This window comes from Mirounga leonina, unplaced genomic scaffold, assembly GCF_011800145.1.
Source record: "Mirounga leonina isolate KUSES-001 unplaced genomic scaffold, KU_Mleo_1.0 Mir_109, whole genome shotgun sequence".
Classification (NCBI taxonomy): domain Eukaryota; kingdom Metazoa; phylum Chordata; class Mammalia; order Carnivora; family Phocidae; genus Mirounga; species Mirounga leonina.
In genome coordinates, this window is record NW_023270244.1 from 1,969,119 (window position 1) to 1,994,313 (window position 25,195).

Genomic DNA, 25,195 nt, shown 5'->3' on the forward strand with positions numbered 1-25,195 from the left:
CAGCTGGTCCACAGTCCTTTATGGTTTCTATCTGGGGACATTCCCTTGCTACAACCTCACTAATCAGCCCTCTAATGGTATTTATGAAGTAAACATTTGGGGATTATGGCTACCTTAAAAATGAAGTTCTACTTTATTTTAAAAAAGAACAAAAATCTGAGTATTTTCATTGTGTAAAATATGAAGACGTTTACTACAGTTTGCCTATGGACATCTATTTGATTCAAATTTGCTTTTAGTTCTTTAATCACCATCAAATACTAATTAACTATGAATACGGGTAATAGTTAAGAACTTAGGTTCTGGATAAGTTCAAATTTCATTCTTTTGTTCGTCAGCTCTATAGGACCTGGAGTAAATCATTTAACTTTTCTCAACCTCAGTCTCCTCATTAATAAAAAAGATAGTAGCACTTACCTTATAGCATTGTTTTGGGGATTATATGTGGTAATGTATGTAATGATCTTACCTACTACTTGGCATACGCAATCATTTGCTATATCATGACTATTATTCATAAATAATTTCAGTAATACAGCTAAGTGCAATAGAAAGGGCAGTAGGTGGAGAATCAATCATCTTGAGTTCAGGTCCTAGTTCTACCAATCGAGCTGTATGACAGTAGAAATGTCATTGACCTCTCTGAGTCTTGGAATATTCATCTGTAGAAGGTAGCAAACAAAACTGGCCTGACCTCTCCAGAGGCTTGTTTGAAGGATTCAATAAGACAAAAATGTAAAAGCAGTTTGTAAACTACAAATCACTACATACTAGTACATTCTAGTACATTTGTGCATACTATGTACAAATCTGTATAGCTGTTGTAAGCCATTTGCTTTTCCCTTAAAAACATTAAAAACAGGATGGCTGTGACTTGGTATTAAAGAAAAGCAGGTGCAGGGTTCAGATAGCTCAAAATAAAACTGGTTTTAAAATGAAAAATAAAAATTTTGATGTCACCATCTGAGACTCAGTGAAATTTGGCAGCATTCCATTTGCTCAGTTTTTTTTTTTTAAAAAAGGGCAGGCAGCAGGGCTATAAAAACTCTCAATATATTTGCAAATTGATTTTTCCGCAGCACACATTCAGTGTCATGGAAATCCAGGTGGTGTTCTTGGACTCATTTCCTAAGTTCACTTATGGAAGGTAAATAAGCACCCTGGAGAGTAACGTGAGGCTTACAGTCAAATCACTGTTCTTTCCATCTGACGCATTAAGTTTGCTTTAGGCTGGAGTTATTTTCACATTCCTGTGACTTCTCTCTGAATTTCTCTCTTCTTTGAGTGGGGGAGCAAGTGAGCCAAAGCCCTGACAACTTCTTTACGGGGTGGGTTATTTGTCATTTGAAGGCCTCTTGTACATTTAGTGACCCTGTCCTGTCGTATTCATTTACTCAGAAGGACCTGGAAGAATAGCACGGTTCTATTTTTTTGGCGTCATTTACTCATAGATACTGGGTATATGTGGCTCTAGAAAAATGGCTCAGCTGGTAGGGGCGACCGCCTTGGTCCTTTACCACCCAGAGTCTGACGCTGACCGAACCAGCGGGCGAACTCTGAGGCGCATATTGAAGTTGAATGAACTCTCTTCTAGATTCATTTCACGTATCACTTATAACCGCTTCTGCAGACCAACTCAAGACCGCGGACTCACGCTTAGCGTTTTATGCAGCTACTGTGCGTACACGTGTCTTGCCCCAGGTTGGGCTGTCAGGCATGCACGAGAAGTGGGTCTGTTCTAGATACTGCGGCACAGATGCCGTGGGTCATTGTCTCCTGTCCCTCACCCTGCGTGAAAAGCAAGCCATGTTGATGTCTCCTGATTCAGCCTGCCTGTCATTATCCTCACAGCCCAAGCCAGCGTCTATATAGTTTCCTATTCGGTTTTCTGCTCATCTGTGATGGCCACCTCCGGTGCATTCTCTGCTTGCCCCTCGAGCGAGTGATGCAGAATGTACATTCAATCACACCCCGCCCCACCCCGACGCTTTGCACAGCTTTCCTTCTGCTTTTAGTGACAGGCCAGAATCCCTAGAGAGAGGCTCATGAGGCCTGAAAACTCCCAACTTTCCACTCTCTGCAGACCCAAGGGCCAAACTCTCTGCCAGCTAAACTGACCTGTTCTCACGGCTCCTCCCTTCCTGCACCCCCCCCCCCGGTCTGGTCTTTGCAGGGTGCTGCTATTTGCCTGGAGGGCTACCCTAGACACCGTCCAACTCCCCTCCTCCACCCAGTCACGTCCCGTGCAGTCCTTTAAACTGAGCTCAAACATTGTTTCTCAGGGAATCCCTGCCTGTCACTTCAGACCCGGGTCAGGTCTCCCGTCAACGTGGTTGAGAGTGTTGGCTCTGGTGGCAGGTTGGTATCCTATTTCTGCCACTTTTAATTTATGTGACATTGGGCAATTTGGGCCCTGTTTCCTCCCCTCTGACATGGGGATAATAAGGGCATCTCTCCAAAAGGGTTGGCTGTGAGAATTAAATGAAGAGCGGGATGGAACACTTGGAGGCGTGATATGTAGTAAATATGATTATTTCCAGAATGTTCTGCAGTTCTTGGTAGTTGTCTCAGTGCCAGTAAATACGGATATGATCAATTAGGACGAGTTAACATTAAATCTCCACAATGTAAGCTCAGGGAGGGCAAGTACCACACGAAGTTGTTTACTAAGAGTTTCTCAGTACCTATGCAGAAAGCCTCATGAAAGGAAGTGAAATAAATCTTGGCATGAATAAACACATGGTAAGGTTTTTTGAGAGGGAGGGGTTAGAAATTTATCTGGGCCTGCAGTAACAGGCGCATACCCTCACCCCAATCCTAAATCTGAGGGGAAAAAAAAAAAAGATGTGGTATATATACACAATGGAATATTACTCATTCATAAAAAAGAGTAAAATCTTGTCATTTGCAACATGGAGCTAGAGAGTATTATGCTAAGCAAAATAAGCCAGAGAAACACAAATACCATATGATTTTACTCATATGTGGACTTTAAGAAACAAAACAAATGAGCAAGTGGGGAAAAAAAAAGGAAGAGAGAGGCAAACCAGGAAACAGACTCTGAACTATGGAGAACAAACTGATGGTTAGCAGCGGGGAGGTGGGTGGGGGGATGGGTGAAATAGGTGATGGGGATTAAGGACGGCACTTGTTGTGATGAGCATCGGGTGTGGAAATATTGAATCACTATATCGTACACCCGAAACCAGTATCACACTATGTTAACTAACTGGAATTAAAATAAAAAATAAAAAAAGTTTATCTGGGCCTTAGTTACCTCACCTACAAAATTCAGGGCAATGAGACAAAGATTTCTCAGTTCCTCACCTCCACACTCAACACCAGGATTCTGGTAATTGGGGGACAGAAGATGTATGCAAGTGCAAACTGGAATTTATTCTTTTCATTTGGACCAACAGGGCTAAGACAACCGTTCGTATGCAGCCCTCAAGAAATCATGCCACTTCACCTCACAGACTTAGCGAGGTTTTCAAATTTCTTTTCAAAGCTCCATCTGCTTTTTCACCTTTCAAGTGACCTTTCCTAATTATAGCTATGTAGAAAATAATAGGACAATGTAAAATTTAGAAAACAATGTTAAAGAAAATATCCTCACCTATGAGGAAAAGTTCAATTCACACAAAGCTTACCAAACATTTAACTTTCAAAAAAATAGTAGTCCATTAACCTTCTATTTAATTTGCTTTGGTTTATATAAGATACACCAAGTAGTATATAGCGATCTCAGTCATTTCATTTAAACTTGGCAACCACTATACTTCAACCAAAATTAAATTGTCAGATGCCATTCTGCTAAAACGGTGAAAGGCTGGATCAGAGCACATCTGTTAGAATTATTTGTTGCCAGATAGTTCTGTTAGTTGTAGAATGCTAAAACATTGCACGCTGAGCCTCAGCTCTTAGAGGAGACTCAAATGTCACTATTTACATTTGCTTCTGCAAACACCATTTACATTTAAATTCCTGACTAATTTGTGAGGAGAAAGTTTATGGACTGTGAACTGAGTTTTAGTGTGTGTATGGATGTGTACATAAAGAGAAAAATAACTCCAACTTCACACTGGGTATTCAAAGCTGGAATTCAGTGAAAAACAGAGGGAGGGGGGCAAGGAGATCGGAATCACTTATCCAGTGAAATGAGAGGTTTCATAGGAAGTTAAGGCCGACTGTTGCCGGTATGAACACACCTATCGCCTTGACTAACCGTTTACTGTTATGAATGGCTCTTCTTTTCCACATGCCGGATTTCCTTCTTTGTTGTCTTCACCTTATAACCTTCTCCCTGCTGTAAAAAGGAATGTACGCATTAAGATTCCATAGTAAAAGAGTTTTAATTATACAGCGGTTCCCATTCTGGTCCCTTGAGGCTGGATTAGGGTAAGTGAAACACAGTTGAAAGCACTGTCACTTCATGTCCCAAAATACATGCAATCAATCTATTTGGCTTAACCACACAGCCTAGCATCATGGAGGCAAGCTAGAGAGCACCGTCAGAATGAATACAGTAACATAACTATGCTTCACAAGAACTCAGTAGGTTAGTGATAAATAAAAGGTTAGTGATAATAAAAATAATAAATAGTAAAATTTTAAAAAAGGTTAGTGATAAATTTAAAAAAATGAGTAGCCTGTTCACTTCTTGTAGTAATCATCACCAAAGCCCTCAAGGCACCCAAACCCCAATTTTAAAAAAATATTATTAAATTATAATTTATTTCTTCTTAAGCCAACAGAATTTTAAGGGATCTGTTGTGTCGAGACTAAAATCTCTCAGGAAAGCACCAATCATGAACTAAACACCATGGAAATGTTGATCTGAGGGACTTTTTTTCTTTTAATCTGTGGAATTACCAGCCCCCTCCTCTTACTCCAACCAGGCATCCATTTTCCATAAAACAAGACCTCTCTTCATTGAGCACCAGGGACACTTTTCTCCAAGAGCAAAGTTGTACAAATCCTCCACTTTTACCCGCTTTATGATAGAAACGCAGTAGCCTTTCCACTTTTCTGAGTTAGTCTTGAGAAATTTTCAGTTCACTTTTTCTTACGTAAACACAGGCTATTGGAGTTTCTATTTTCAAAATGAAAAGGGTAAAGATCTGAGAAAAGGAAAGAAATGACAACCAGAGGTGTTTTGTCTGGGAGATGGAGAAGCATTTGCTGAGTTACACTGCGCAGCGGTGAGTTTAGTTCTTTCACCTGCACACTGGAAATGGACTGTTATAAACCCAAAGAGGAGAACCCCCCTCAGGTTAAGAGGAGGGAATTCAGATTTCTCTGTAGAACATACTGGAAAGGGAAAATGTATAGATTTGATGTAAGGATCCTGAACTGAGCTTTTTTGCCATTCTAACATTTAAACCCTGTACATTTGCTGAAGTGAGCGCCCTCTGTCCTGGTCCCAGGCCAGGCAGCAGGCAAGGTAAAGGCGGAGGCAGGGGGCTGGTGGTGATAGAGGGTTTTTATTTTATTTCTCTTACATGCTTGGACCAGCACATTCTACCCTCCATAAATGAACTTATCTCTGTGAAAACTCTGAAGACAGTAAAAAATATATAATGTTAAAGAAGGTTAAGAAGAAAAGTCTTTTTCCTTGACCCTGATCAAATGCACAGGTTGTCAAAAGCAGCAAACACTTCAAGCTGCCACACTGCAGATGCCAGCCTGTTAGCAGCATGTTCTAGAAAGTTCACAAAGCAATTATCCTCTACTTTTTCTTTGGCAGCCCCTCTCCATTACCATGTCATCATGTTTTCTCTCTTGTGGGATAGCAATTCGTCTTATTATTTTCCGAGTGATCTGTAGGAAGCAATAGTGAGAAGTAGAGATTTTCCTGTTTTCTATTTTAAGAGGTGACACTACAGCAAACAAACAGTAGGAAATCTAAATTCCAAGAGAAGCATAAAATCCTAATGATGATTACTTTTCTGGTGATGAGGTTGCCTTCTTCATCAGTAAATTGCTCTTCTGTGACAGATTCACCAGGAATGCTTTTTGCTTCCTCTCCCTAAAGGATGTGGCATAGAGATTAGCAACCTACTAGATGGGACAGATCTCCACACCACTCCACACACCACACACATGCTCTGTGGATTTTTAGAAAAAGAAAGTATAAATTCTACTTGCTACTCGAGGGCAAGGGGAAAAGGCAGACTCCTCTGATGGTTATTTAGCAGCCAACAACATTCAAAGCACTAAACCTTAGGTATGTAACAAGAATGATGGCTAGCAGCTAACTCCAAGAAGGAAGAATGATAAAACACAGTTACATGTTGATATACGAACCAAAAGGTTTCATTTGTTGAAAAAAAAATTAGCCAATGATTAGAGCTCTGATTAGATCATCTCATTTTGATCACAGTGTTTCTTGATTAGTCCTACCAAATCTCTCAAATAATTTTTGGGTTGCATTGTGCTTAATCTAAATTAAGATGGTACCTTAGTCGGGGCATTATATTTATTGCCCTTGTCAGTTTTTTGGTTTTTTTTTTTTTCATTTAAAAATTCATTTACTAAGGGTAACATAGACTTTTTTTATAAGCAAAGTTCAGGGTACAGAGAAACTCTTATTTATTTTTCTTTAAAACTAAGCCTTTTGTAGGTCTTAAAATAAATGGGAATGACTCTGATGAAGTATGCAGTTTCTGACTACTATTTTCAAATGAAGGGGTCTTCTGTGATGATAGATCATCTAATCTCCATGGCTACAGACAAAAGATCAGTACTAAAGGAATTTAAAACAATGTTATCTTTCCGTTAGTGACTGCTAACTGATTTAGAAAGGGAAACTGTCAAAGGTCTTCCTCTGGTGAGTTTTAAAAAATGGAATAAAGTCTTAACTCCCCATGGTGGGCTCCTGTTTTCCAGCTTGGTAGATTTGGATGGCTCCTTAATCTCTCCCTATTGGCTCTATAATTGTATAAGAAAAACCACTCAGTAAAAATAGGGCCGTATTTGCAATATATCACCTTCTTCTAGTGCCACATATAGTTTGGGGGAACAGGGACAAACATCTTAAGTGCAGACCTACTCTAGGGACTTAGTGACCTGCTGGTCAGACTTCTTGTTGAAAAGGTGGCCCGGATAATGCTATGGAACGGTGTACTGCAGTTGTTGTTCACCGGCAGTTGTTTCAGGGAAAATGGCGGATCACAGAGACGATAGCTACCTTTCCGGGAGAGCCAGGATTCTAACTCTTTCAGTGTCGTTGGTCTGGAAAAGGTAGTAGTCCTGATAATTTTGTCAGCGCCAGCCAATGGTCAGAAAGTTCTGTGATTGTTTTATGTCACAGCCCATAGAAAGGCAGTGTAAAGACTAAAACATTGTCTTGTTTGGCCAAAAAATTCTGTTTTCATTCTTTTTACAAAGTACCTTTATATTCTTACAGATTGTAGGCTCACAGTTCATGATTAGGAAAGACATGGACTTATTTTCTTCACTATGGTACAGAAAAATAAGATGTGGGGCACCTGGGTGGCTCAGTCAGTTAAGCGTCTGCCTTCGGCTTGGATCATGATCCCAGGATCCTGGGATCGAGCCCCGCATTGGGCTCCCTACTCGGCCAAGAGTCTGCTTCTCCCTCTGCCCCTCCCCCTGCTCATGCTTGCACGCGCTCTCTCTGAAATAAATAAATCTTTAAAAAAAAAATAAGATGTTTCTTGCTGCTCATGTTTAGCTCCCTTTGGATCTTGCTTATGATTAGTTTCAGTTAGCACAGTTAAGAGGGAGAAGGAAATTGGAAAAATGTAGAGGTCTCATGCTTAAATACACTAAAATCTGCAACAAGTTTTAATTCCTGTGGTTGTGGGGAAAAAACAAATTTCATTTTATTTTAAAAGTAAAGGCATAGGGGTGCCTGCTGGCTCAGTCAGGTAAGCGTCCAACTCGATCTCAGCTCAGGTTTTAATCTCATGGTTGTGAGTTCAAGCCCTGCATTGAGCTCCACACTGGGTATGGAGCCTACATTAAAAAAAAAAAAAGTAAAGGCATAAAGACATCAAAAAAGCCAATAAAAGGTTGTGAAAGATTTCCCTCTAGTTTAAAAATGAATAAATGAGATATTTTTAAGCTGACTCAGGGAAATGTCCAGCTCTTCGCATGTAGCTAATTTGAGGATCCCAGGAAAATCCAGTAAAACAATCCTATTGGATAAGTTATGAATGTACTCTTTAGCAGGGAATGATGCCAGTTAACTGGACAGTCGCTGAGAGGAATGTGAAATAAGGTATATTTGTAAACATAGCGAATACGTAGAAGAATTTTGATTTATATTAATAGCCTTAGAAAAAAGCAAAGTCCTATTTATAAATAACAAGCCCTATAAGTTGTTGAGATTTACTCTGGCATGTGGGCATTTTCATGTTTCCTACTGAAAATTCATACTGCTTATGTACAGCTAAAGATAAAGATGCCTCTCTTAATCTTAAGTGGCCATTAAATACAGTCAATTAGTGCTTTACTAAGGCCAAAGTAAGTTGCGTGGTGATGTGGAAACTCACTAAACTGGGGGAGTGGATAAGTGAGGGGCTGATTAGATAAAGAGGGAAGACAGGAAGGAGTCAGGAAACATGGTTTTAAAAAAAAATCATCCATCTTTAATTCTGTCAAATATATTAGAGACCAAGTAGTACCCAGGAGAGGTCTTTTTTGGGCCTTTCTTTATGACAGAAAATAATCTCTAATTAGTTCCTAAAGTTCTAGAAAACAGTTTGTACTTTGAACTAAGCAAAAGTTCCCCCCAGGTCTTGTTGATGGCATTATTTTTGGCAACACCTCCCCCCCACTTTTTTCTTTCCTATTTCAAAGGAAAATTACAGCACATATGGTGTCACAGTATCATCCCTGGTGGCCACCTTAATGAAGACTAGCTGTTCTTCCCTTTGGACCTCTGCTGGAAGCATTGCATTTCATAATTTTTATTCCTCTGTCCTTGAATAAAAGGAAGGAATAACAGTATGAGATGTACCAATTGGCTCTGATGTCTGTAACATTAGAACTTAAACTTTCCCCCCAAATGGGATGGATATCACATTTGTGACATATAAAACTTAGCAAGTTCCTAAGCACTATGTGATGGTATAACTCATTATTATATTCTGAGAAACCCACTTGCTGGGAATGTGTGTATGCATGCACATAATGTACATGTACATTTTATATACATACCAATACATGTACATAAAAATAATCTGAAGCTCAGGAACAGTGGTTACCTCTGGGAAATGGAATGAGTAGATCAAACTTTATATACTTTTGATTGATGATTTGGGGAAAACTTATATGGTTAGTAAAGTTCAGAAGTAGAAATAAAAATACAGCTGAATTATAATAAAAATTCAGTTATTTGAATCTTACCAAACTTCCTAATAGTTTGGCTGTGAGTTAATGTTTTTGTCTTTGTAATCACTAACTTAGCACATACTATAAACAAGCTCATAGGACGAGTTAATTTACTCAAGCTGCTTCTAAGCATTTGAAAACACCATGATATTATCAAATTATATAAAAATAAATGGATGTGCTTATAAAATCTAAAAATCCCCCCACAATTAGAAGAGTTTGTTCACTTGACTCATTCCTTAGGGACTTGAAAATAGTAAATGAAAAACAAAAATATAAAAACAAACTTCAGAAGAAATGGGTGAACCTGCATATGAAATTGAAGAGAAAAACCATAAAATTATACTTTCACTCCATCAGTTGTACAAACTGAATGGCTAAGAGGACGGATTGGCCTCGACTTGCAGTCATGAAGCCCGGAGCCCATCTCCTGCAGGTGTGGACACTGCAGCCCAACCTAGCTCGGGGAGGGACGGAACAACCCCAAAGTGGTTTTCAACTCTGAGAGCCTGAGTGCTAGAGGGATTACTATGGCAAACAGTCTAAATATGCTCATCTGGCCCAAGGCTGGACAACCTCCGTGAAGAAGGCCAAATTCTCAGCATTCCAGTCTCATCAGATAATTTCCAGGAGAGACAGCCCACGGCAGCCCTGTTCCATGCCACTGGAAATGTTTTAAGTGGCCAAGTGCCTAATTTGGTCTAGGAAAAGTTATTCCTTAATAATTTGTTCTAGAAGAGAAAGAACTTAGCAAGGAGGGAAAAGCAGGTAGAAGGCACTGCACTGGAGGGCTGGAGAGCAGGCTGGGGGGGGGGGGGGGTCCCAGACTGCTTGCTGCTCTGCTGCGTGGTTTTGGGTAAAGCCAACCGTCTAGTCCCTAGGTTTTGTCATCTCAGAAAAGAAGTGATTTTAGTATCAATGATCCCTTTCCATCCTAACACTCTCCTATTATGTTTTTGGCAGAGGTGTTTTCCGTGTCATAAGTACTGTATATTATGGCAATTTCAAGCTCTTTTAACATTAGAAAGATAGCAACATATAGAGTGAAAAGAAAAGCAACAGAAGTGTGACACTTTCCAACAGCCCCCAAAATCTGAACAGAAAACGAGTAACCGGATCCTTATATGTGTAATTTATAATGATTTTTGTTATACCTAATTATAGCTGTTTTTGCTAGCTTTCGGTTTCTCCAAGTTTGTTTGATTCTATTGTTTATACAATGCTCTCTCCACTTATAAAACCCATGCTCTGGTCATTTCACTCAACCTCCCTAAAATTACACTAACTTTAAGCAGTGGGGAATTGGGGAGAATAGACCCCTCTGTTTTATGAAGCCATCGTAGTGTAATTTTCTCTCTTACACTTAAGCTCTTAATAAAAATGTTTATATATTACACATAATTATATATTAAGTTCAAATATATAGATAACACATTCTGACAAAACTGCTTAAAAGCTAACTTGCCAATGCACGTCTAGAATTCTAGAAGACCAAGAGAAGTAACCCTCATTGATTTGGTGGGTTTTGTGTTTTTATTGTTTTGTTTTTGTGCTCTTCAGAGTAAAACGTCTTTATCCTCTCCCTCTCACTTTTTTTTTTGCAGGATTCTGTTTATTTTCTTCTGCCCTATACAGAGGAGATTCAACTTCTATAATGAGCAGCTTTTATAAGGAATGAGGTGGATTTGGATGCAACATGAGTATGTCGTATATTAAGCATAAAAAGCAAGTTACAAGATGATTTGTCTGGTGCGCTTTTTCTGGTCGTTTCACTTTAAAATATCATTTTTTGAAGACGTTGATTCTGGGAAGGGCAAAGCCTGACTGAGCAAAGAGTATAGTTTTAACTCCTTCAGAAAACCTGTACTAAGTATTTCTTTCCCCTAATCCCAGGGAATGTGTGGGAGGTGAGTGATTATGAAGATTTTATAAGCGGGGTGAATACTTGCAAATATGCTGGATACCAATTAGTAATTTGGCTTGCCTAGATGGAATTGTCAAAGAAGTGATTCATGCTTTTGTTTTGTTTTTAATATATATAGCTATCTATTGATTGATTTGGGGATAGTTTAAGATTTAGACAAGGACTTACTTTCTTCTCTAATGCTTCCAGAGCCTGAGAAAACCTACACTAGAGCAGATTTGGCAGATTTTCTTCTCTTCTTTCATCTGATCTACGTGAAAAGTACAAGCAGCAGGAGTTTTAGATACCTAAGCCAACTTCTCTACTCTCTCATGGGTTTCCTGACACTTTGGAAAGGGATGATAAATCTGATAAATGGTTTTCAATAGATATTTCCCTTCCTTTCCTTCTTTCCTTCCAGAGCTGTCAACCGAGGAGCCTCAAGTTATTTGGACCACATGCAAAGGCCTGTGTGTTGAAAATGGCTTCCTGGTTTCTGCAGTCAGTTATTCTAACATCAGGAAATTTCTCTCTAAAGGCAGAGTCGAGTAATGAAGACAAGCAGCAGACTGTGGGAAGCGTTCTGCCCGACCTGACCAGGAATATAAAGTCAGTGCTTCCATAGGCCTTTGGGGGGGAAATGAAGGTTTATTCATTGCTGTGCTGCAACAGGGGGAGGATGATACTTTTACATCCAGCAAAACAATGCCTCCTATGCTTACAAATACAGCCTGATTTTCTGTATGTTAGTCAAGTTAAAAGCCTTTTTAGAAGGTTTTGCCTGATTTTGTTTTTGGCACATACATCCATGCCAGGCTATAACCAAATTCTCAGCTACTGATCGGCAACAAAGAACTGGTTTTTACTCAAGAGCAGTTCAGGCAGTAGGAATTTGAGACCGAGGAGAGAGCCTTTTCATTATTTCGTTGTCCTTCTCCATCTGACCTCACACCTCATGTGGCCTCTGACGTCTCCACTGACCGTTTCATTTGATACGAACTATTCTCTCACCAAGATAACATCTTTGTTCACATACAAGACTTTTTCAGGGAAGGCAGGATACAAATGCCAAGAATTCTCAGACAAAATTACAGCTGCGACGAGTCAGACACAGGCCTAGACTGAATACTCACTACCATACAACACGACCCTTTCCTCTTCGTGGTGGTTCTTACAAGCTTTCAGATGTGCGAAGAAGCATATATAGAGCCGCTTACTTATCAAGCATGCTGAATTCTCAAGGCCACAAGGAAGGACTTTCTAATCCCATAGCAATGCCCCATCACAATCCGGCTACAGGATACCTTTATAATCAAACGCCGGCGAATAACGCGGGTAGTGACTCTCCGTTCTTCCTCTGAGCTCGAATCACTCTCACTGTCTTTCAAGTCCTGATAAATGCATTTTTTAGGATAATTTTACCATCACATTTAAAATAAAAGACATTCTGAGAAAGGAAATCAAAAAAGAATTACTTTCACTTGCTGGTTTTCCCTGCTAAGGAACATCACGATATGTATTTGTGAGAATCTTAAAAAAAAATTTAAGTGGAAGAAAAAAATGAAATGACTCTGTATATGTATGTATTACGTGTGTATGTGTATTAATACATATATTTAATTACATTGATCTTTGTGTGCATATATATGGTAAAGATCAATGTAATTAAATAAAAATAATTATAAAAGAGACATTTTGGTATCAGAAACTACATTCTACTCATTATTAGTTTGAAGATAAATTTTCATTATTTAAAACTCGTTTTAAATCTCTATACATTTGACCTGAATGGCTATGCTTCATTTGATCTACAGAAAGAGGCATAGCATCTGATTTTTATGAAATTTTGGTCAGATTTGACAACTTTATCAAAACCTATTTTGAACTTTATAAAAAAGTAAAGAATTGACATCAGTAGAGTTTGCCACATGTATTTATATTGGGAGATTTTTAGCAGCATAATTGGCTCCTAACACACAATCGGTGCTCAGTAAGAGTTTATGCAAATGAATGAAGACATAATGTAAAACATGTAAAAACTTGGAGTCTTATTTTAAAGATCTGATATGAAACGAGGACAGAAAAAACATCTGACAGACAAGAAGACAGTATAGACAAGAATACAAGCAGTACACAAAATATTAATTTTTCGGCAATAAAGATGAGAAAAAGGGAAAAGAATGATTTTATCTCTAAATTTTAATGGTGGAATTCTGAAAATAGTTCTGGCATTTTATTTTCTAAGTTTGCTAGTTGCCCCAAATCTGAGAGTCCCGGAGATAGAAACTGCAGTTAATATCCATTGGAAAAATCAGTGGCAGTGTTGGTAAAAATAGGGGGAAAAAAGTAAAATTGTTACAGGAGGTACAAGTGTTAGCTTAAGTGATTGTCAAATGTTATCAATGGGGTGCCTGGGTGGCTCAGTCATTAAGCATCTGCCTTCATCTGGGATCGAGCCCCGCATAGGGCTCCCTGCTCAGCGGGAAGCCTGCTTCTCCCTCCCCCACTCCCCCTGCTTGTGTTCTTGCTCTCGCTATCTCTATCAAATAAATAAAATATTTTTTAAAAATGTGGCAGAAAGGTTTCTTTAAAAAATGTTGTCAGATAATAGACTATTTTTCACCCAAGGTACATTTAACAAATACTTTAAAATATAATATCAACCCTAACGTTTTAAGAAACTTCACCTGAACAAAATACCCTACTGAAGAGTATGGTGTCAAAAGGAAAGTTTTCAAGTTTATTCCTTGCAAAGATATTGGCTGCTAAATTCCCTCTTTTAAAATGTTTTAGAAAAGATTGTAAATTCAGAAAACTTACAATGATCCCAGTATTGTGAAAGGAGGCACTGAAACAGCTCAAAAAGGCAGAAAGAGGAATTCATATTGTGAAAGAAAAGAATTCCCAATCAGCATTCAGGGATCAACAGATTAGATGAGGCAAAAACGAAAATTCAATCTGAATTATTCATACACAGAATTGTAAACTGGGGAAAGGTTTTCACTTGGGTAAATTGAAAAGCAGAACATATGTTAATGCAAACACTACCAAACCTAGACATCAATTGCGTTATAATCCTATCAAGAATCATCTGAGACTAGTCCCTTTCAGAAAGAAAAATGTCCATTTGGCCAATGTTTAGTTTCTACTTTCTGCCTCAAGTCTCTGCTAATTTGAAGGTGAAAGGTAGAAGATGGTAGTAGAATCTTGATCAGGATTCGTTTTAGAGAATTCTCTAGAATTGGCGAAGAGAGTAACTAGTAGACAGACAAACGGGATTGTTTCAGTATGGCTTGCCATGGGTCACTGCATGGAAAGAGGTGGAAAAGAGCAGAAGTTTACCTTGTAACAGCAAGCAGTCATCCGTGTAAGAGCCGCACCCGGACTTTTGACCTGATTTTTTAGGGGACAAAAAGGGGACTGTTTTCTGAGACCATACATCAGATGACTACTCTATTACAGTCTAGCCAAAAAAGACACATCCTGAACATCTTGGGATTTCTAGTGAGATCAGAAAGTCCCAGAAACTTTAACTCCATTAAGAACTTTTATGCTCATGAAAACTTTTTAGGCATTAGAGTAGGACCTGTAACCAATACCAAAAGCACGATCTCATAGCAATTTGAAAACACTAAGAGTAATTATGTTCCAGTACTGATGAACTCAGCTGAGCTTCCATTCAGGGTTAAGACTTTCATTTCAGACCCTCTTTTGCCTTCTCCCCGGTTCCCCAGTAGCCAATGTGTACACACCAAGTGCTTATTTATATTTAGATAATCATTTGATTTCAGAGCTTCTCTACGGATTTTTAATAGTAAACTTCCATAGTTAAGACATCACAATGTTACTGCTTCCTTCTGTATTTTGTGGACTCATTTTAAAAGGGAACATCCAAGGTCATACTGCTTAAATATGCTAAGAATTAACTGAAAGAAATCAATATTCACACCCCATTTGTCAGGAAGTGAAAGGAAGGCCTGAGAATTTTACTCCCTCTCACTTTCCCTCCTAACACACAGGAAAATGGTCAAAAGATAGCCTGCAGAAGGGAAAAGGAAAGGATATGATTAATTGATCAGCTGATCATTAGCTCCTCAGTGACTGGGAGTTTATTAATAAAGTTTTTGTAAACCATGACTTAATCATGGACTTGCTATTTTATAAAAGACTTGGGGTTTTTTTTGTTTTGTTTTTTTTTTTAATCCCAAACACTGCAGTAGGTCTTAAGCACCACTGGATGTTTTAGGGAAAACTGCAAGTGCTACGATTCCAAGATGTCCATGTCTCAGCCTATACCTACTGCATGGTTCAGGAAAAGATACGACTGAGAGAGCAAAAAGCAGTAAAAAAAACGTGTAGGAAATGGAACTAATTTTTATTTTCTTATATCCATCTATGAATTATAAATTTTAGTTCAAAATTTTTTAATATCTAAAAGTGGTAAACCTCAAAGAATGAAAAAAAAATCTATTAGATGGTAAACATGTTTTAAGTACAAAGTGCAAGCAAATAATTCTATGACAGTAAGCCTTTAAAATTATTGAAAACAAATATTAAGATAATTATCGACTTAGATGAACAAACCTCTAACTTCAAATTTCTAAATGTCAACCAACAGTCGTATATACCCACCTCATATCAGGCTTGGACACTGGGTTTAATTTTTAAAACATGCTTTCAGACAACAGACCTTATAGGGTAGAACTCTTAGATGGGTCACACGCTATAAACTCTAAATTATGCAGAAGAACCAGGAAAAGTCAGAATAATTATCCTCCTTCCATAAGAAAGAAGACTGGGCTGGGAGTTAGGAAACCCAAATCCAAATCCTAGACAAAATTACCACTGGACCTTAAACATAACATCTCTGTGGTTCTTTTTTCTCCTGAAAAAGGGCTGAAGAGATGCTTCTCCCTTTTTCCTACTCAGTGAATGAAAAATATAATCAAAGAGTATGTGTTTTACCTAGTGCTTTCTTCAGCCCCGCCATTAGTGTTAGCTCTGATAATTTGGAAATAGTAAAGAACCTTGGGCCCAGTGTTACAAGATTAATCAAAGGACGTGAAGCATCAGTACTCTTGGCTTAACTGACAGTGTATCAGATAACTGGACTGCATACCTTTTGCTCAGACCCACTGGACCCCTCTTCTTCGTGCAGGTTAAGCCTTGGCTTGCCATCTGCAGGAGTCCTACTCATCTTTTTCATACTGACAGGCACACAGGGTTTAGGCTCTTCAATTACAAACTTGTTGGTTTCTTCTAGAGCTTTCTGATAGGCTGCTAGTGATGATGCTGGTTCCTCCACACGACCAGATCCATGTATTTTTGGTTTCAGAGTTTCCTTAGCACTCTGTTTCCCTACATCATTTTGGGATTCTGGAAAGTAGGGTTTTGTCTTTGCCTCTGGAGTGATTTCTGCATGGCTCCCATTTGCTTCAAATTTCCCAGGTTCTCCTTTGAGATATGAGGTAATAGAATCTCGACACTGATCAGGGCTGCAAAAGAGAAAATGTGGAAATTTACAATGGTAATACATGGCTGAAAATGGGCTTTAGAAGCTCTAAATTTTAACAACCATGTTTTAAATCACTTTTATAGGCATAAAATAGAAAGGCATGAAAAACCTGCTGTGTGAGGGGCGATCATGGGTTTGGGGGTGAGGACCAGGCTTCCCCCACACCCCAATTCCCAACCTGCCTAGTTTCTGTTTTGTTTTGTTTAATTGCACTGCTACAGCTACTTGGATTTGAGATTTTTAAAAGTCATCTTGAGAGGTTCATGGACATACCCAGAGTTCCAGACCCACCGATCTAAAAGAGGAGGAGGATACTGCAAAAGGCTTTCGCATTGCCCAGGGAAAAAACTGCTGGCTGAGAATCAAATGCATTCCTGTTTGGAGAGCTCTGGCAACCCCAAGCATCCCACATTTCAGTCTTTGGATGGGTTTCCAGTTGTGAATCCTGCCATCCTGACTTTGCTATAATCTAAATGTATCTATTTCCTGCTGTGCAACTATAGATTACGTGACTATATTAGAACACAGACATCAAAATTAGTACTATTTGTTGTCTTTGCAACAGTCTGGTAGGCTGAACACAGAATTCTTTGGACTTACCATTCTTCTACAGGAATCTTCTAGACTCCTTTTTGCAAAATGTTATAAACTCCCTCTTTGGGAATTTTTATCGAGCAAGAAGCTTATCAGCAATGTGAAAATATTAAATATGGTTATGAAAGAAATTTAAGTTGGATGCAAAAAACCCTGAGGTTATCACTAGTTGCCACTGAAGTAAAATATATTTTAGTCTGATGTATGCATAAATAAAAATAATGCCAACTAGTACTGAGAGACTATTTGTACCAGTCATCCGGTAGCCCTTCTATAGGCTTTCTTTTCCAATCTGTAAACCTGCTTGAGGAAAGCAGCAGTATTCCAGTTTTTAAAGCTGATTAGACTGACATTCTTAGAGCTCAGAAATTCATCCAGAGTCACAAAGTGCAAACCTAATGCTGGTGGGATTTGAACCAATATCTGAAGGACACTAGATTCTCACCTTCCTAGAGTAAGTTCACTATAAAAAAGAACTAGATTCATGATTAGGGAATTATTTTGGTCGTAATCAAGTGTCCACCATGGCAATATTATTTGGAGTGAAGAATTACATATGCAATGTTGCAAATTACATAAAATGTTCATGTAGGAAAAAAGAAGGATATACAATGTTAAGTGTTTTCTTAGTACGGTAGGAGGACCGATAACTTTTCTTTTTGCTTCTCTGCATTTTCTACATTAAGACATTTAGAAAAATGTATGTAAAAGAAATCTTAAAAATCTCAAATTTTAGTGGCAGTTATTGCTAGATGATGGGGTTTTGACCTTTTACATCTGTGTTTTAAAGTTTGCATAATAAGCATATTATGTTTGAAGTCAGGAAACAATAGAAATGTTCATATTTGTAAAAGACATGGGGTTTTATTTATTACATTATTTTGAAAGTGCATTACTTATTGGCTTTGTGAAAAGAATAATGCAAGTAATAAACTAGAAAAGAGCAGTCTTCTAAAGTAAACATATACATCTTTGGCATGCATGTAAAACTGTTTGCATTTTACTTCAGGCTATCAGGAGTTGTTTTTTTGTTTTGTTTTATTTATTTATTTATTTTAGTAGGCTCCACACCCAGCATGGAGCCCAGCAGGGGGCTGGCTGTGATTTCTTGAACTCACAACCATGATTTCAAGAACTGAGCTGCGATCAAGAGTCGGATGTCATGTAACTTTCCCTCTCCGGATTAGCAGAATGAACCAACCTTTAAGGCAGGTATTATCCCCAAACTGGAATGGTGATTTAGAAAAAGAGTAATTGCTAAAAAGCAGGTATTTAAAACAAACAGTTAACTAACATGTAACCTGTGATTCGCTTTTCTATTTTCTGAAACGGAGCCATACCTGTCATCCAGCCGTTCTAGTAACCCACCAGTTATTCTTCGAGCTTGAGCAGAGGACTCTAGGTTTCCACTTGATGTCTCGTTCTGCCAACCTGAAATTGAAGACATTTCCAGTTCTGCTTGCTGAACACGTTTAAGAATAGCCTGTACTTTTTCTTCTGTCATCTCCTCAGACTCTACTCCTTCTTCAAGTTGAATGTCCTCAAATAGAGATTTGAGTTTTTCTTCCGTCATCTCCTCATCAGGACCAGATTTTCCTTTCTCTTGCTGCTCAGAGCTTACTCCTATTTTACTAGGCTGTTTGAATGGCTCTGCTGGTTTAACATCTTTTGGGACCCCAGCCATACTTCCGAGGTATTGAGGATACTCACTTAGACATACATTCTCCAACTGGCTCTCATCTACATCCACTGCATCAGGCATTTCTGTTAAAGGCATTGAGTCTTCAAGTTTGCTGTCTTCTAAGGAAGTGTCTTCTGCAGTTACAACTGGAGGTCCATCTGCTGAATTCTCTATGTTCCCCTGGGAAGGCACTAGCCCATCACTCAGTCTACTGGGGGTTCTAAGGGGAGACTCTATGCTAGAGATATCGCTAAAATAATCATCTTGCTGGAAAGGGGTGGGTGGTGTGTAGTGCAACCCTGTGGGAGTTTCCAGTTCCACTTGAAGGGAAGGATAACCTATGGAAGACAGTACATTCGGACTGACTGGAATGAATTAGAGTACAGCAAACAAAACACATGGAATGAATTAAATTATATCAGGTATGAAAATGTATGATGAGTTACAGAATAATGTTCATAAATTTATTGGTTTAGTTCAATTAAATGTAATACAATGAAATAAAAGACTAGTGCGCACTATAATAAAACAGAATACTAATTAAGATATAAATGATTTCTATCAATTTTGATAATTTCAATACAATAACTTAAATATACAGACTAGTTCAATCCAATACAAAATTAGCTATCGTTATATAAGATACACTTATTCCATGGCCAAATTTGTTATCTTTCTACTTTTAGCATGCAAAATTCCATATTGTGGTGGACTGCATACAGCAAGCCACAAGAAACCAAATTTCATAAGTCACTTATAACTTATTTTAAGAGCTTTACATATGAGCAATGCTATCCAACTCTAATTCTCACTTTTATTCACTTGAAATTTACCGTGAAGGAAAATACATTTAATCTTTGGAAGGAAATTATTATTAGATTTTAGAGCAGTAGCACTGGGAAAAAAAATCTAAAAAGATGTTAGGAAAAGGATTTAAAAAGCAGATAAAGTAGAAAAGACTCCAAGGAAAATCTTCAGGTGTCATAATGTGACAGAGATGAAAGGGTTGTGGTGTATATGGAGGTCTTAGTGAACTTGGTGAGAGAGGTCCACTCAGAACCACAAATCAAATAAAGAGAAAAAAGAAATGATACACAACAGAGACAGGAAGAAAGCCATTTGCAAAGAGCTCTCTGAATATTCACGACAATACTGTGAAACACGGAGGTTTATTTATTCCCCAGCCTACTGAGAGGGGAAGTAGGAAACAATTCCCTTGTTTTAACCTTCACTGTGTGGACAAAGGGAATATTTTTCTCCTTCAGCAGAGAGAGAAGTCAACAATGGTCTGGTCATGGTGAGGAAAGGAGGTTTCATAAAAGTTCAACAAAGAGGAGAGACAGGAAAAAAAGGCAGCCAAGCACATTTTCTGAATCAATGGTTTACAAAATGAGAGCCTAATTTTCCCATCAGTCCGTGACAAATACCAACTTAGCTTTTGTTGTAAATTCAAACTGCTATAGGTAAGTATAGTCACCTATAAACCAGAATCTTGTTGAAAAGCTGGCTGAGATTAGCTGAGGTTTATAATCTGCATAAGTGAAATTTACTTCATACACACATTCCTAAATTTCCCTATGATTTTTTAAAATAAGAAACATAAAATATTAAGATGTAGCCACGAAAAATTCTTGTGAATTTATTTAATGATTTTAAAATGTTAAAAATAAATAAAGCTTTCAATTCTATTGACTATTTCCATTATTTTCTGGTTATCTTGCTTGTTAGTTCTTTCTTTTCTTTTTCCTTTTTTTTTTGTTTGTTTGTTAGGTATTTTCTTAAAAAATTTTTCCCCAAAAAGAATATTAAAAGATTCCATAAACTATAACTTGGCAATAATTCAGAATTTGATATAACAATGGTCTACCTTTAGTGCAAAAAGAGGCTGTCTCCCATTACATGGTCTTACATATAAGATGAGGCCTTGAAGAGAGCTTTTTTCCAAGGTTCTGTGGCATTTATAAGCTTAAAAAGAAACCACTTTTGACATTATTGCCCATTGTGTTATGTGGATAATAAAGTATGCTATAAATTTTCTGTTGACTTTAACTTTAGCAAGCAGAAACTTTTTAAGAATTTAACAACTTTGCTACATAATATATCTAGAACTAGAAGTTGTTAATTTTTGTTAGTCTAACTTTGCCAGTTTAAAAAATGGGGGAAAAACACCATATTTTTCAAAACTGGGGATAGTAGAAAAATATCCCTAAGCTCTTCTTTCTACTTCCACACCATCATCATGTTTTACTCAAAATTCATTATAGGAATAAATTTCCATTTGTAAAGCAAGACAAGCACCTTGAAAAACATAGTAAAGTATTTGTTATACTTTTTGATACTTTGATTAAAAAAATGCCCCAATTTACATACTGAAGGAAAGATGATGATATTCTTATATAAATTAAGCTAATGTAAAAAAGGAATTACTATGTTATTAGTGACATCTGTGCTCACTGAATTAGAAATGACACTGACTTTTATATATGATAGATCAGGCAGGGTTTTTCCAAACAATAAATGGAAGCATATAAAGTTAAAATATGCCACATAAGTAAAACATGTTTTTGAGTGATGCATTAGATTTTTTCAGTACATGCTTAAATACTTGGCCCCCCCAAACAGGAATTCAAACAGGAATATGCCTAAACCTGACCCAGTACCTCGGTTGTTTGGTCTTATCAACATGTAAAGAAAAGAGTTCACTCGTTTTTTAGGTTAATGTGAAAATGACAAAAACAATGCATTCTCCAGGTATTAAATTTCCTTCCACTTGGTCATGTAAAATATTTGAAATGCCAATTCAGTTAACCTATGCTTTTATACCTCATTATTTGTATTTACTATAACAGAAATTTATCAAGTTTGTTCTATCAGAGTGTTTACCTGCAGACTCTAGTAGAGAAAATGCTGTGAAAATGAGAAATTAAGTCAAGCAAATCACAATTTAGTTGGTTTTAAGTGACTGCCTTGTCCTACACACTTTCAAATTTTATCAAATGATTAAATAAATATGAACACTAAATTCAATTACCATCAACAGGGTCATGGAAAACATTGTTCTCATCTGCAAAACTTCTGGTGCCTGAAATATTTCCATAATCAAATATTGGTCCTTCTAGGAGAGTCACTATATCTATTCGATTAATTTTTGTCAAGACCGAAGTTAAGGCATCAGCTGAAAAAGGAGAAAAAAGGGTTGAAAACCCGATTAAATTATTTTCTTCCAGTCATCCCAATATCCACACAAAAGCATGGCGTTCTCGACCCTCCTAGTGGTTTAGCTCCTTCTCACTGAGGCTCTGCCATATTACCATGCAGAGGGCTCAGAAAGCTCGGTGTTACAGGGACGTCATGTCAGGGTCTTAAGAATCACTTTGTGAAGCTATGTGTGGTGACAGCAACATTCATTCCACGGTACGATGCTGAGCAGATGGGCCTCAAAATAGCTAGACTCCTTTTAGTTACGAGGGGATCTATTAAAATTTTAAACATGTTCCTCTCCTTTTAGACTGTCAAAATAGATCACCCTCATATCTGATGCTTAGCATTTTAATGACTTACTAAGGTCAGGCTGACACAGGCAAACCCACAATAACTTATTTCACATTGCTGTAGTATAGCACCACTCCCCGCCCCCCCAAACCAAGCCGAACCTAAAAATACTGGAGAATTCTCTGCAGCACAGTTGAAGCTGAATAAAATGATTTGATCCTATCCTTCTTTCTTTTTCTCCCTGTGCTTCTAGCTCTGGCCACAGCAGTAGCCTCAGAGTGTTTCTGACTACTACCCCATGATTTAACAGCTAGAATTCGATTTTCATTTTTGATGGTCACGGAGAGAACGAAAGACAAAATGCAACAAATTCACCACTACCTGCTTTCTTAAGAAGCTTCCTAAAGACAGGTGTTTAGAATATTAGCGCTAAATTAAACAAGTATAACTGCAAAAGACTTGCTATTACTTTATGATTACTCTGGTCTATTAACAGTAGGCTTATCTAAAATACTGAATATATGCAGTTTTGAAAGTTAAAGTAATATAATGTCAGCATACTTGTAGCATTTTTTCCGTCTCTGGTAACCCATTTTTTTAATAACATGAAGCTTTGAGAAATTAAAGAATTTGGATTTTCCACACGTATTTGATTGATTTCATCCACTGAAAAATTCAGTTCCCTTGCCAGTTCTGTAGAAAAGAAAAAGAGTTACTAAGATTTCACATTCTACTTTTATCACATATGTTTCATAAACGTAATGCTCAACTGCCACACACACACGCACACACAAAGGAATTGTATAGTAAAACCCAGTCCAGCCTTGCGCATTAATCTTTACACGCTTGCTTTTACAGGGAAGTCGTGATCACACACAGACTGGACTTAACTCTCCTGAGATAACTGCTTAGTTACAATTAGATTCCCTCTTGAGAGATTCTTTTATAAAGATTCTTGATCTGTACGAAGAGGATGTTGCTGGATTCTTTTAATTTATTAAATTAAATTGAATTGAATTCAGCCAAATTATTCTTTGCACTTTGCTCAAGCCTCATATAAGATGGGCAGGGATACACACCCATAAATAGGGCACAAGAGATGCTGGTAATGTGCCTTCAGCAATTCACTTGGGAGGTTAAATGATGACTACAGTCCAGATTGCTGTCTGCGCTATGCTACCACTTGTCTAACAAATAAAAGGGAAATAGCTTTGCGTCCACCTAAATGTGTATACACGTATGCTCGTCCTTGTCAATCAGAGAGTGTTTTTGGGAAGATACGTGTGAGCATTAGCAGCTCCCTCTGGAAACAGGAGTCGAAGATGAGAAGGAGCCTGACTTTTCACTGTATATTTCCTGTACAGTTAAAAAAAAATCCTCAGGTATGTATTACTTTAAGTGATTCTAGAAATAAATGGGAAAAAAAAAAAATCCTCCTATGGAAAAGAAATTGGTCAAGATTCTACCCTGCTTAAATATTTCTAGCATTTGACGAAATGCATGCAGAGGCTCAAAAAACTCCAGATCCTTTGATCAAGCGATTTCACTTCTAGGAACTCTCGTGATGATACATTGGGTTGGGCACAATGATTTACACACATGAATATTTATCTCAGGCTTGTACTATTAAAAAACGGAAAACAATCCAAATGTTGAACAAAAGAAGAGTTAATTGAGTTAATGCAGACTTGTGAACTGTTTTGATCATGGCTTACAATTAGATATACATTGTATAGCGCAATGTTTATATAAATGAAACCAGATCTTCAAGAAGCAAAACTTAGCCTTAATACATGTAATACACAGACATTTCCCCCCATTCTATTCTATTAAAAACAAAACCAAAGTATGTATTGATTTCATGACTCAGGAGTGCACTGTGACCCAAAGTTAGAAAAACACCATTATAAAGTATGTATGCTAGATGTTATTTATCCATGAAAACCAAGATCATAGAATATGCAATTTTGTGGAAACTAGGTAATAACAAATAAAAAAGCAAAAAATTACATGGTGTATATAACATTTTAAAGCTTTTTATACAAAAATCAAAGTACATTAAGATGTTAACAGTGGTTCTGAGGGACAGGATTAAATTTTGCTCTTCTAATTGATAATTTTAATGACAATCTTCGCTGAGCAGATAGTAATTCAAATGACAAAGTTAAATTTCTTTTAAGATCTTCATCCCTTTGTGCTTTAAGAGACAATACTCCTTACCATCCAACACGCCCTTATGACCCAACTGTATCCTCTGTCTAGTGATCCAGTGAAGAGCAAAGACACGCTGTCGCTAAGAATTTTACAGTTTAATAGCTTTATGTCACATCTTCCCCCAAAATTTACTCTGACAGACTTAAGGACTGGATTTGTCTAAGGTAAATAATCTAATAGTATGGGCGTATAATACTGCAAACCCAACATTTGCTCCACTGTATTTTCAGATCACAATGTCTGATGTTAAAATATAATTATTATTAATTTTATGTTAGCAAATATTTATATATAACGAATTGCTATTAACTCTCAACAAGCTGCTTAGGATTACTCAGACCACCTGTCTTCTCAGAGTACCACTAGGCTCCTGGTTGTTAGCAGCATGCCTGAGAGCAGAGGCTGGGTGGAAGGAGACAGGAAGGTTTAATAAGTT

At 37.6% G+C, this 25,195-nt stretch overlaps 1 protein-coding gene across 2 annotated transcripts in view; it reads right to left on the minus strand.

The window, feature by feature from the left end:
• The window catches only part of LOC118019981 (ankyrin-3), a 331,347-nt gene that overhangs the window by 7,896 nt on the left and 298,256 nt on the right, over nt 1–25,195 (minus strand). Inside the window, exons 15-24 of one of the 2 annotated variants that reach the window (XM_035019738.1) lie at nt 23,107–23,238; nt 22,085–22,228; nt 19,083–19,391; nt 18,713–18,803; nt 16,383–16,758; nt 14,606–14,656; nt 12,568–12,654; nt 5,945–6,028; nt 5,761–5,820; nt 4,226–4,306 (exon numbers count right to left, since the gene is read on the minus strand). In XM_035019738.1, the coding sequence (XP_034875629.1) occupies nt 4,235–4,306; nt 5,761–5,820; nt 5,945–6,028; nt 12,568–12,654; nt 14,606–14,656; nt 16,383–16,758; nt 18,713–18,803; nt 19,083–19,391; nt 22,085–22,228; nt 23,107–23,238 (1,406 nt within the window). In that variant the 3' untranslated portion in view covers nt 4,226–4,234. The remainder of the gene's footprint in view (nt 1–4,225; nt 4,307–5,760; nt 5,821–5,944; nt 6,029–12,567; nt 12,655–14,605; nt 14,657–16,382; nt 16,759–18,712; nt 18,804–19,082; nt 19,392–22,084; nt 22,229–23,106; nt 23,239–25,195) is intronic. The other variant, XM_035019746.1, reaches the window with a different exon arrangement.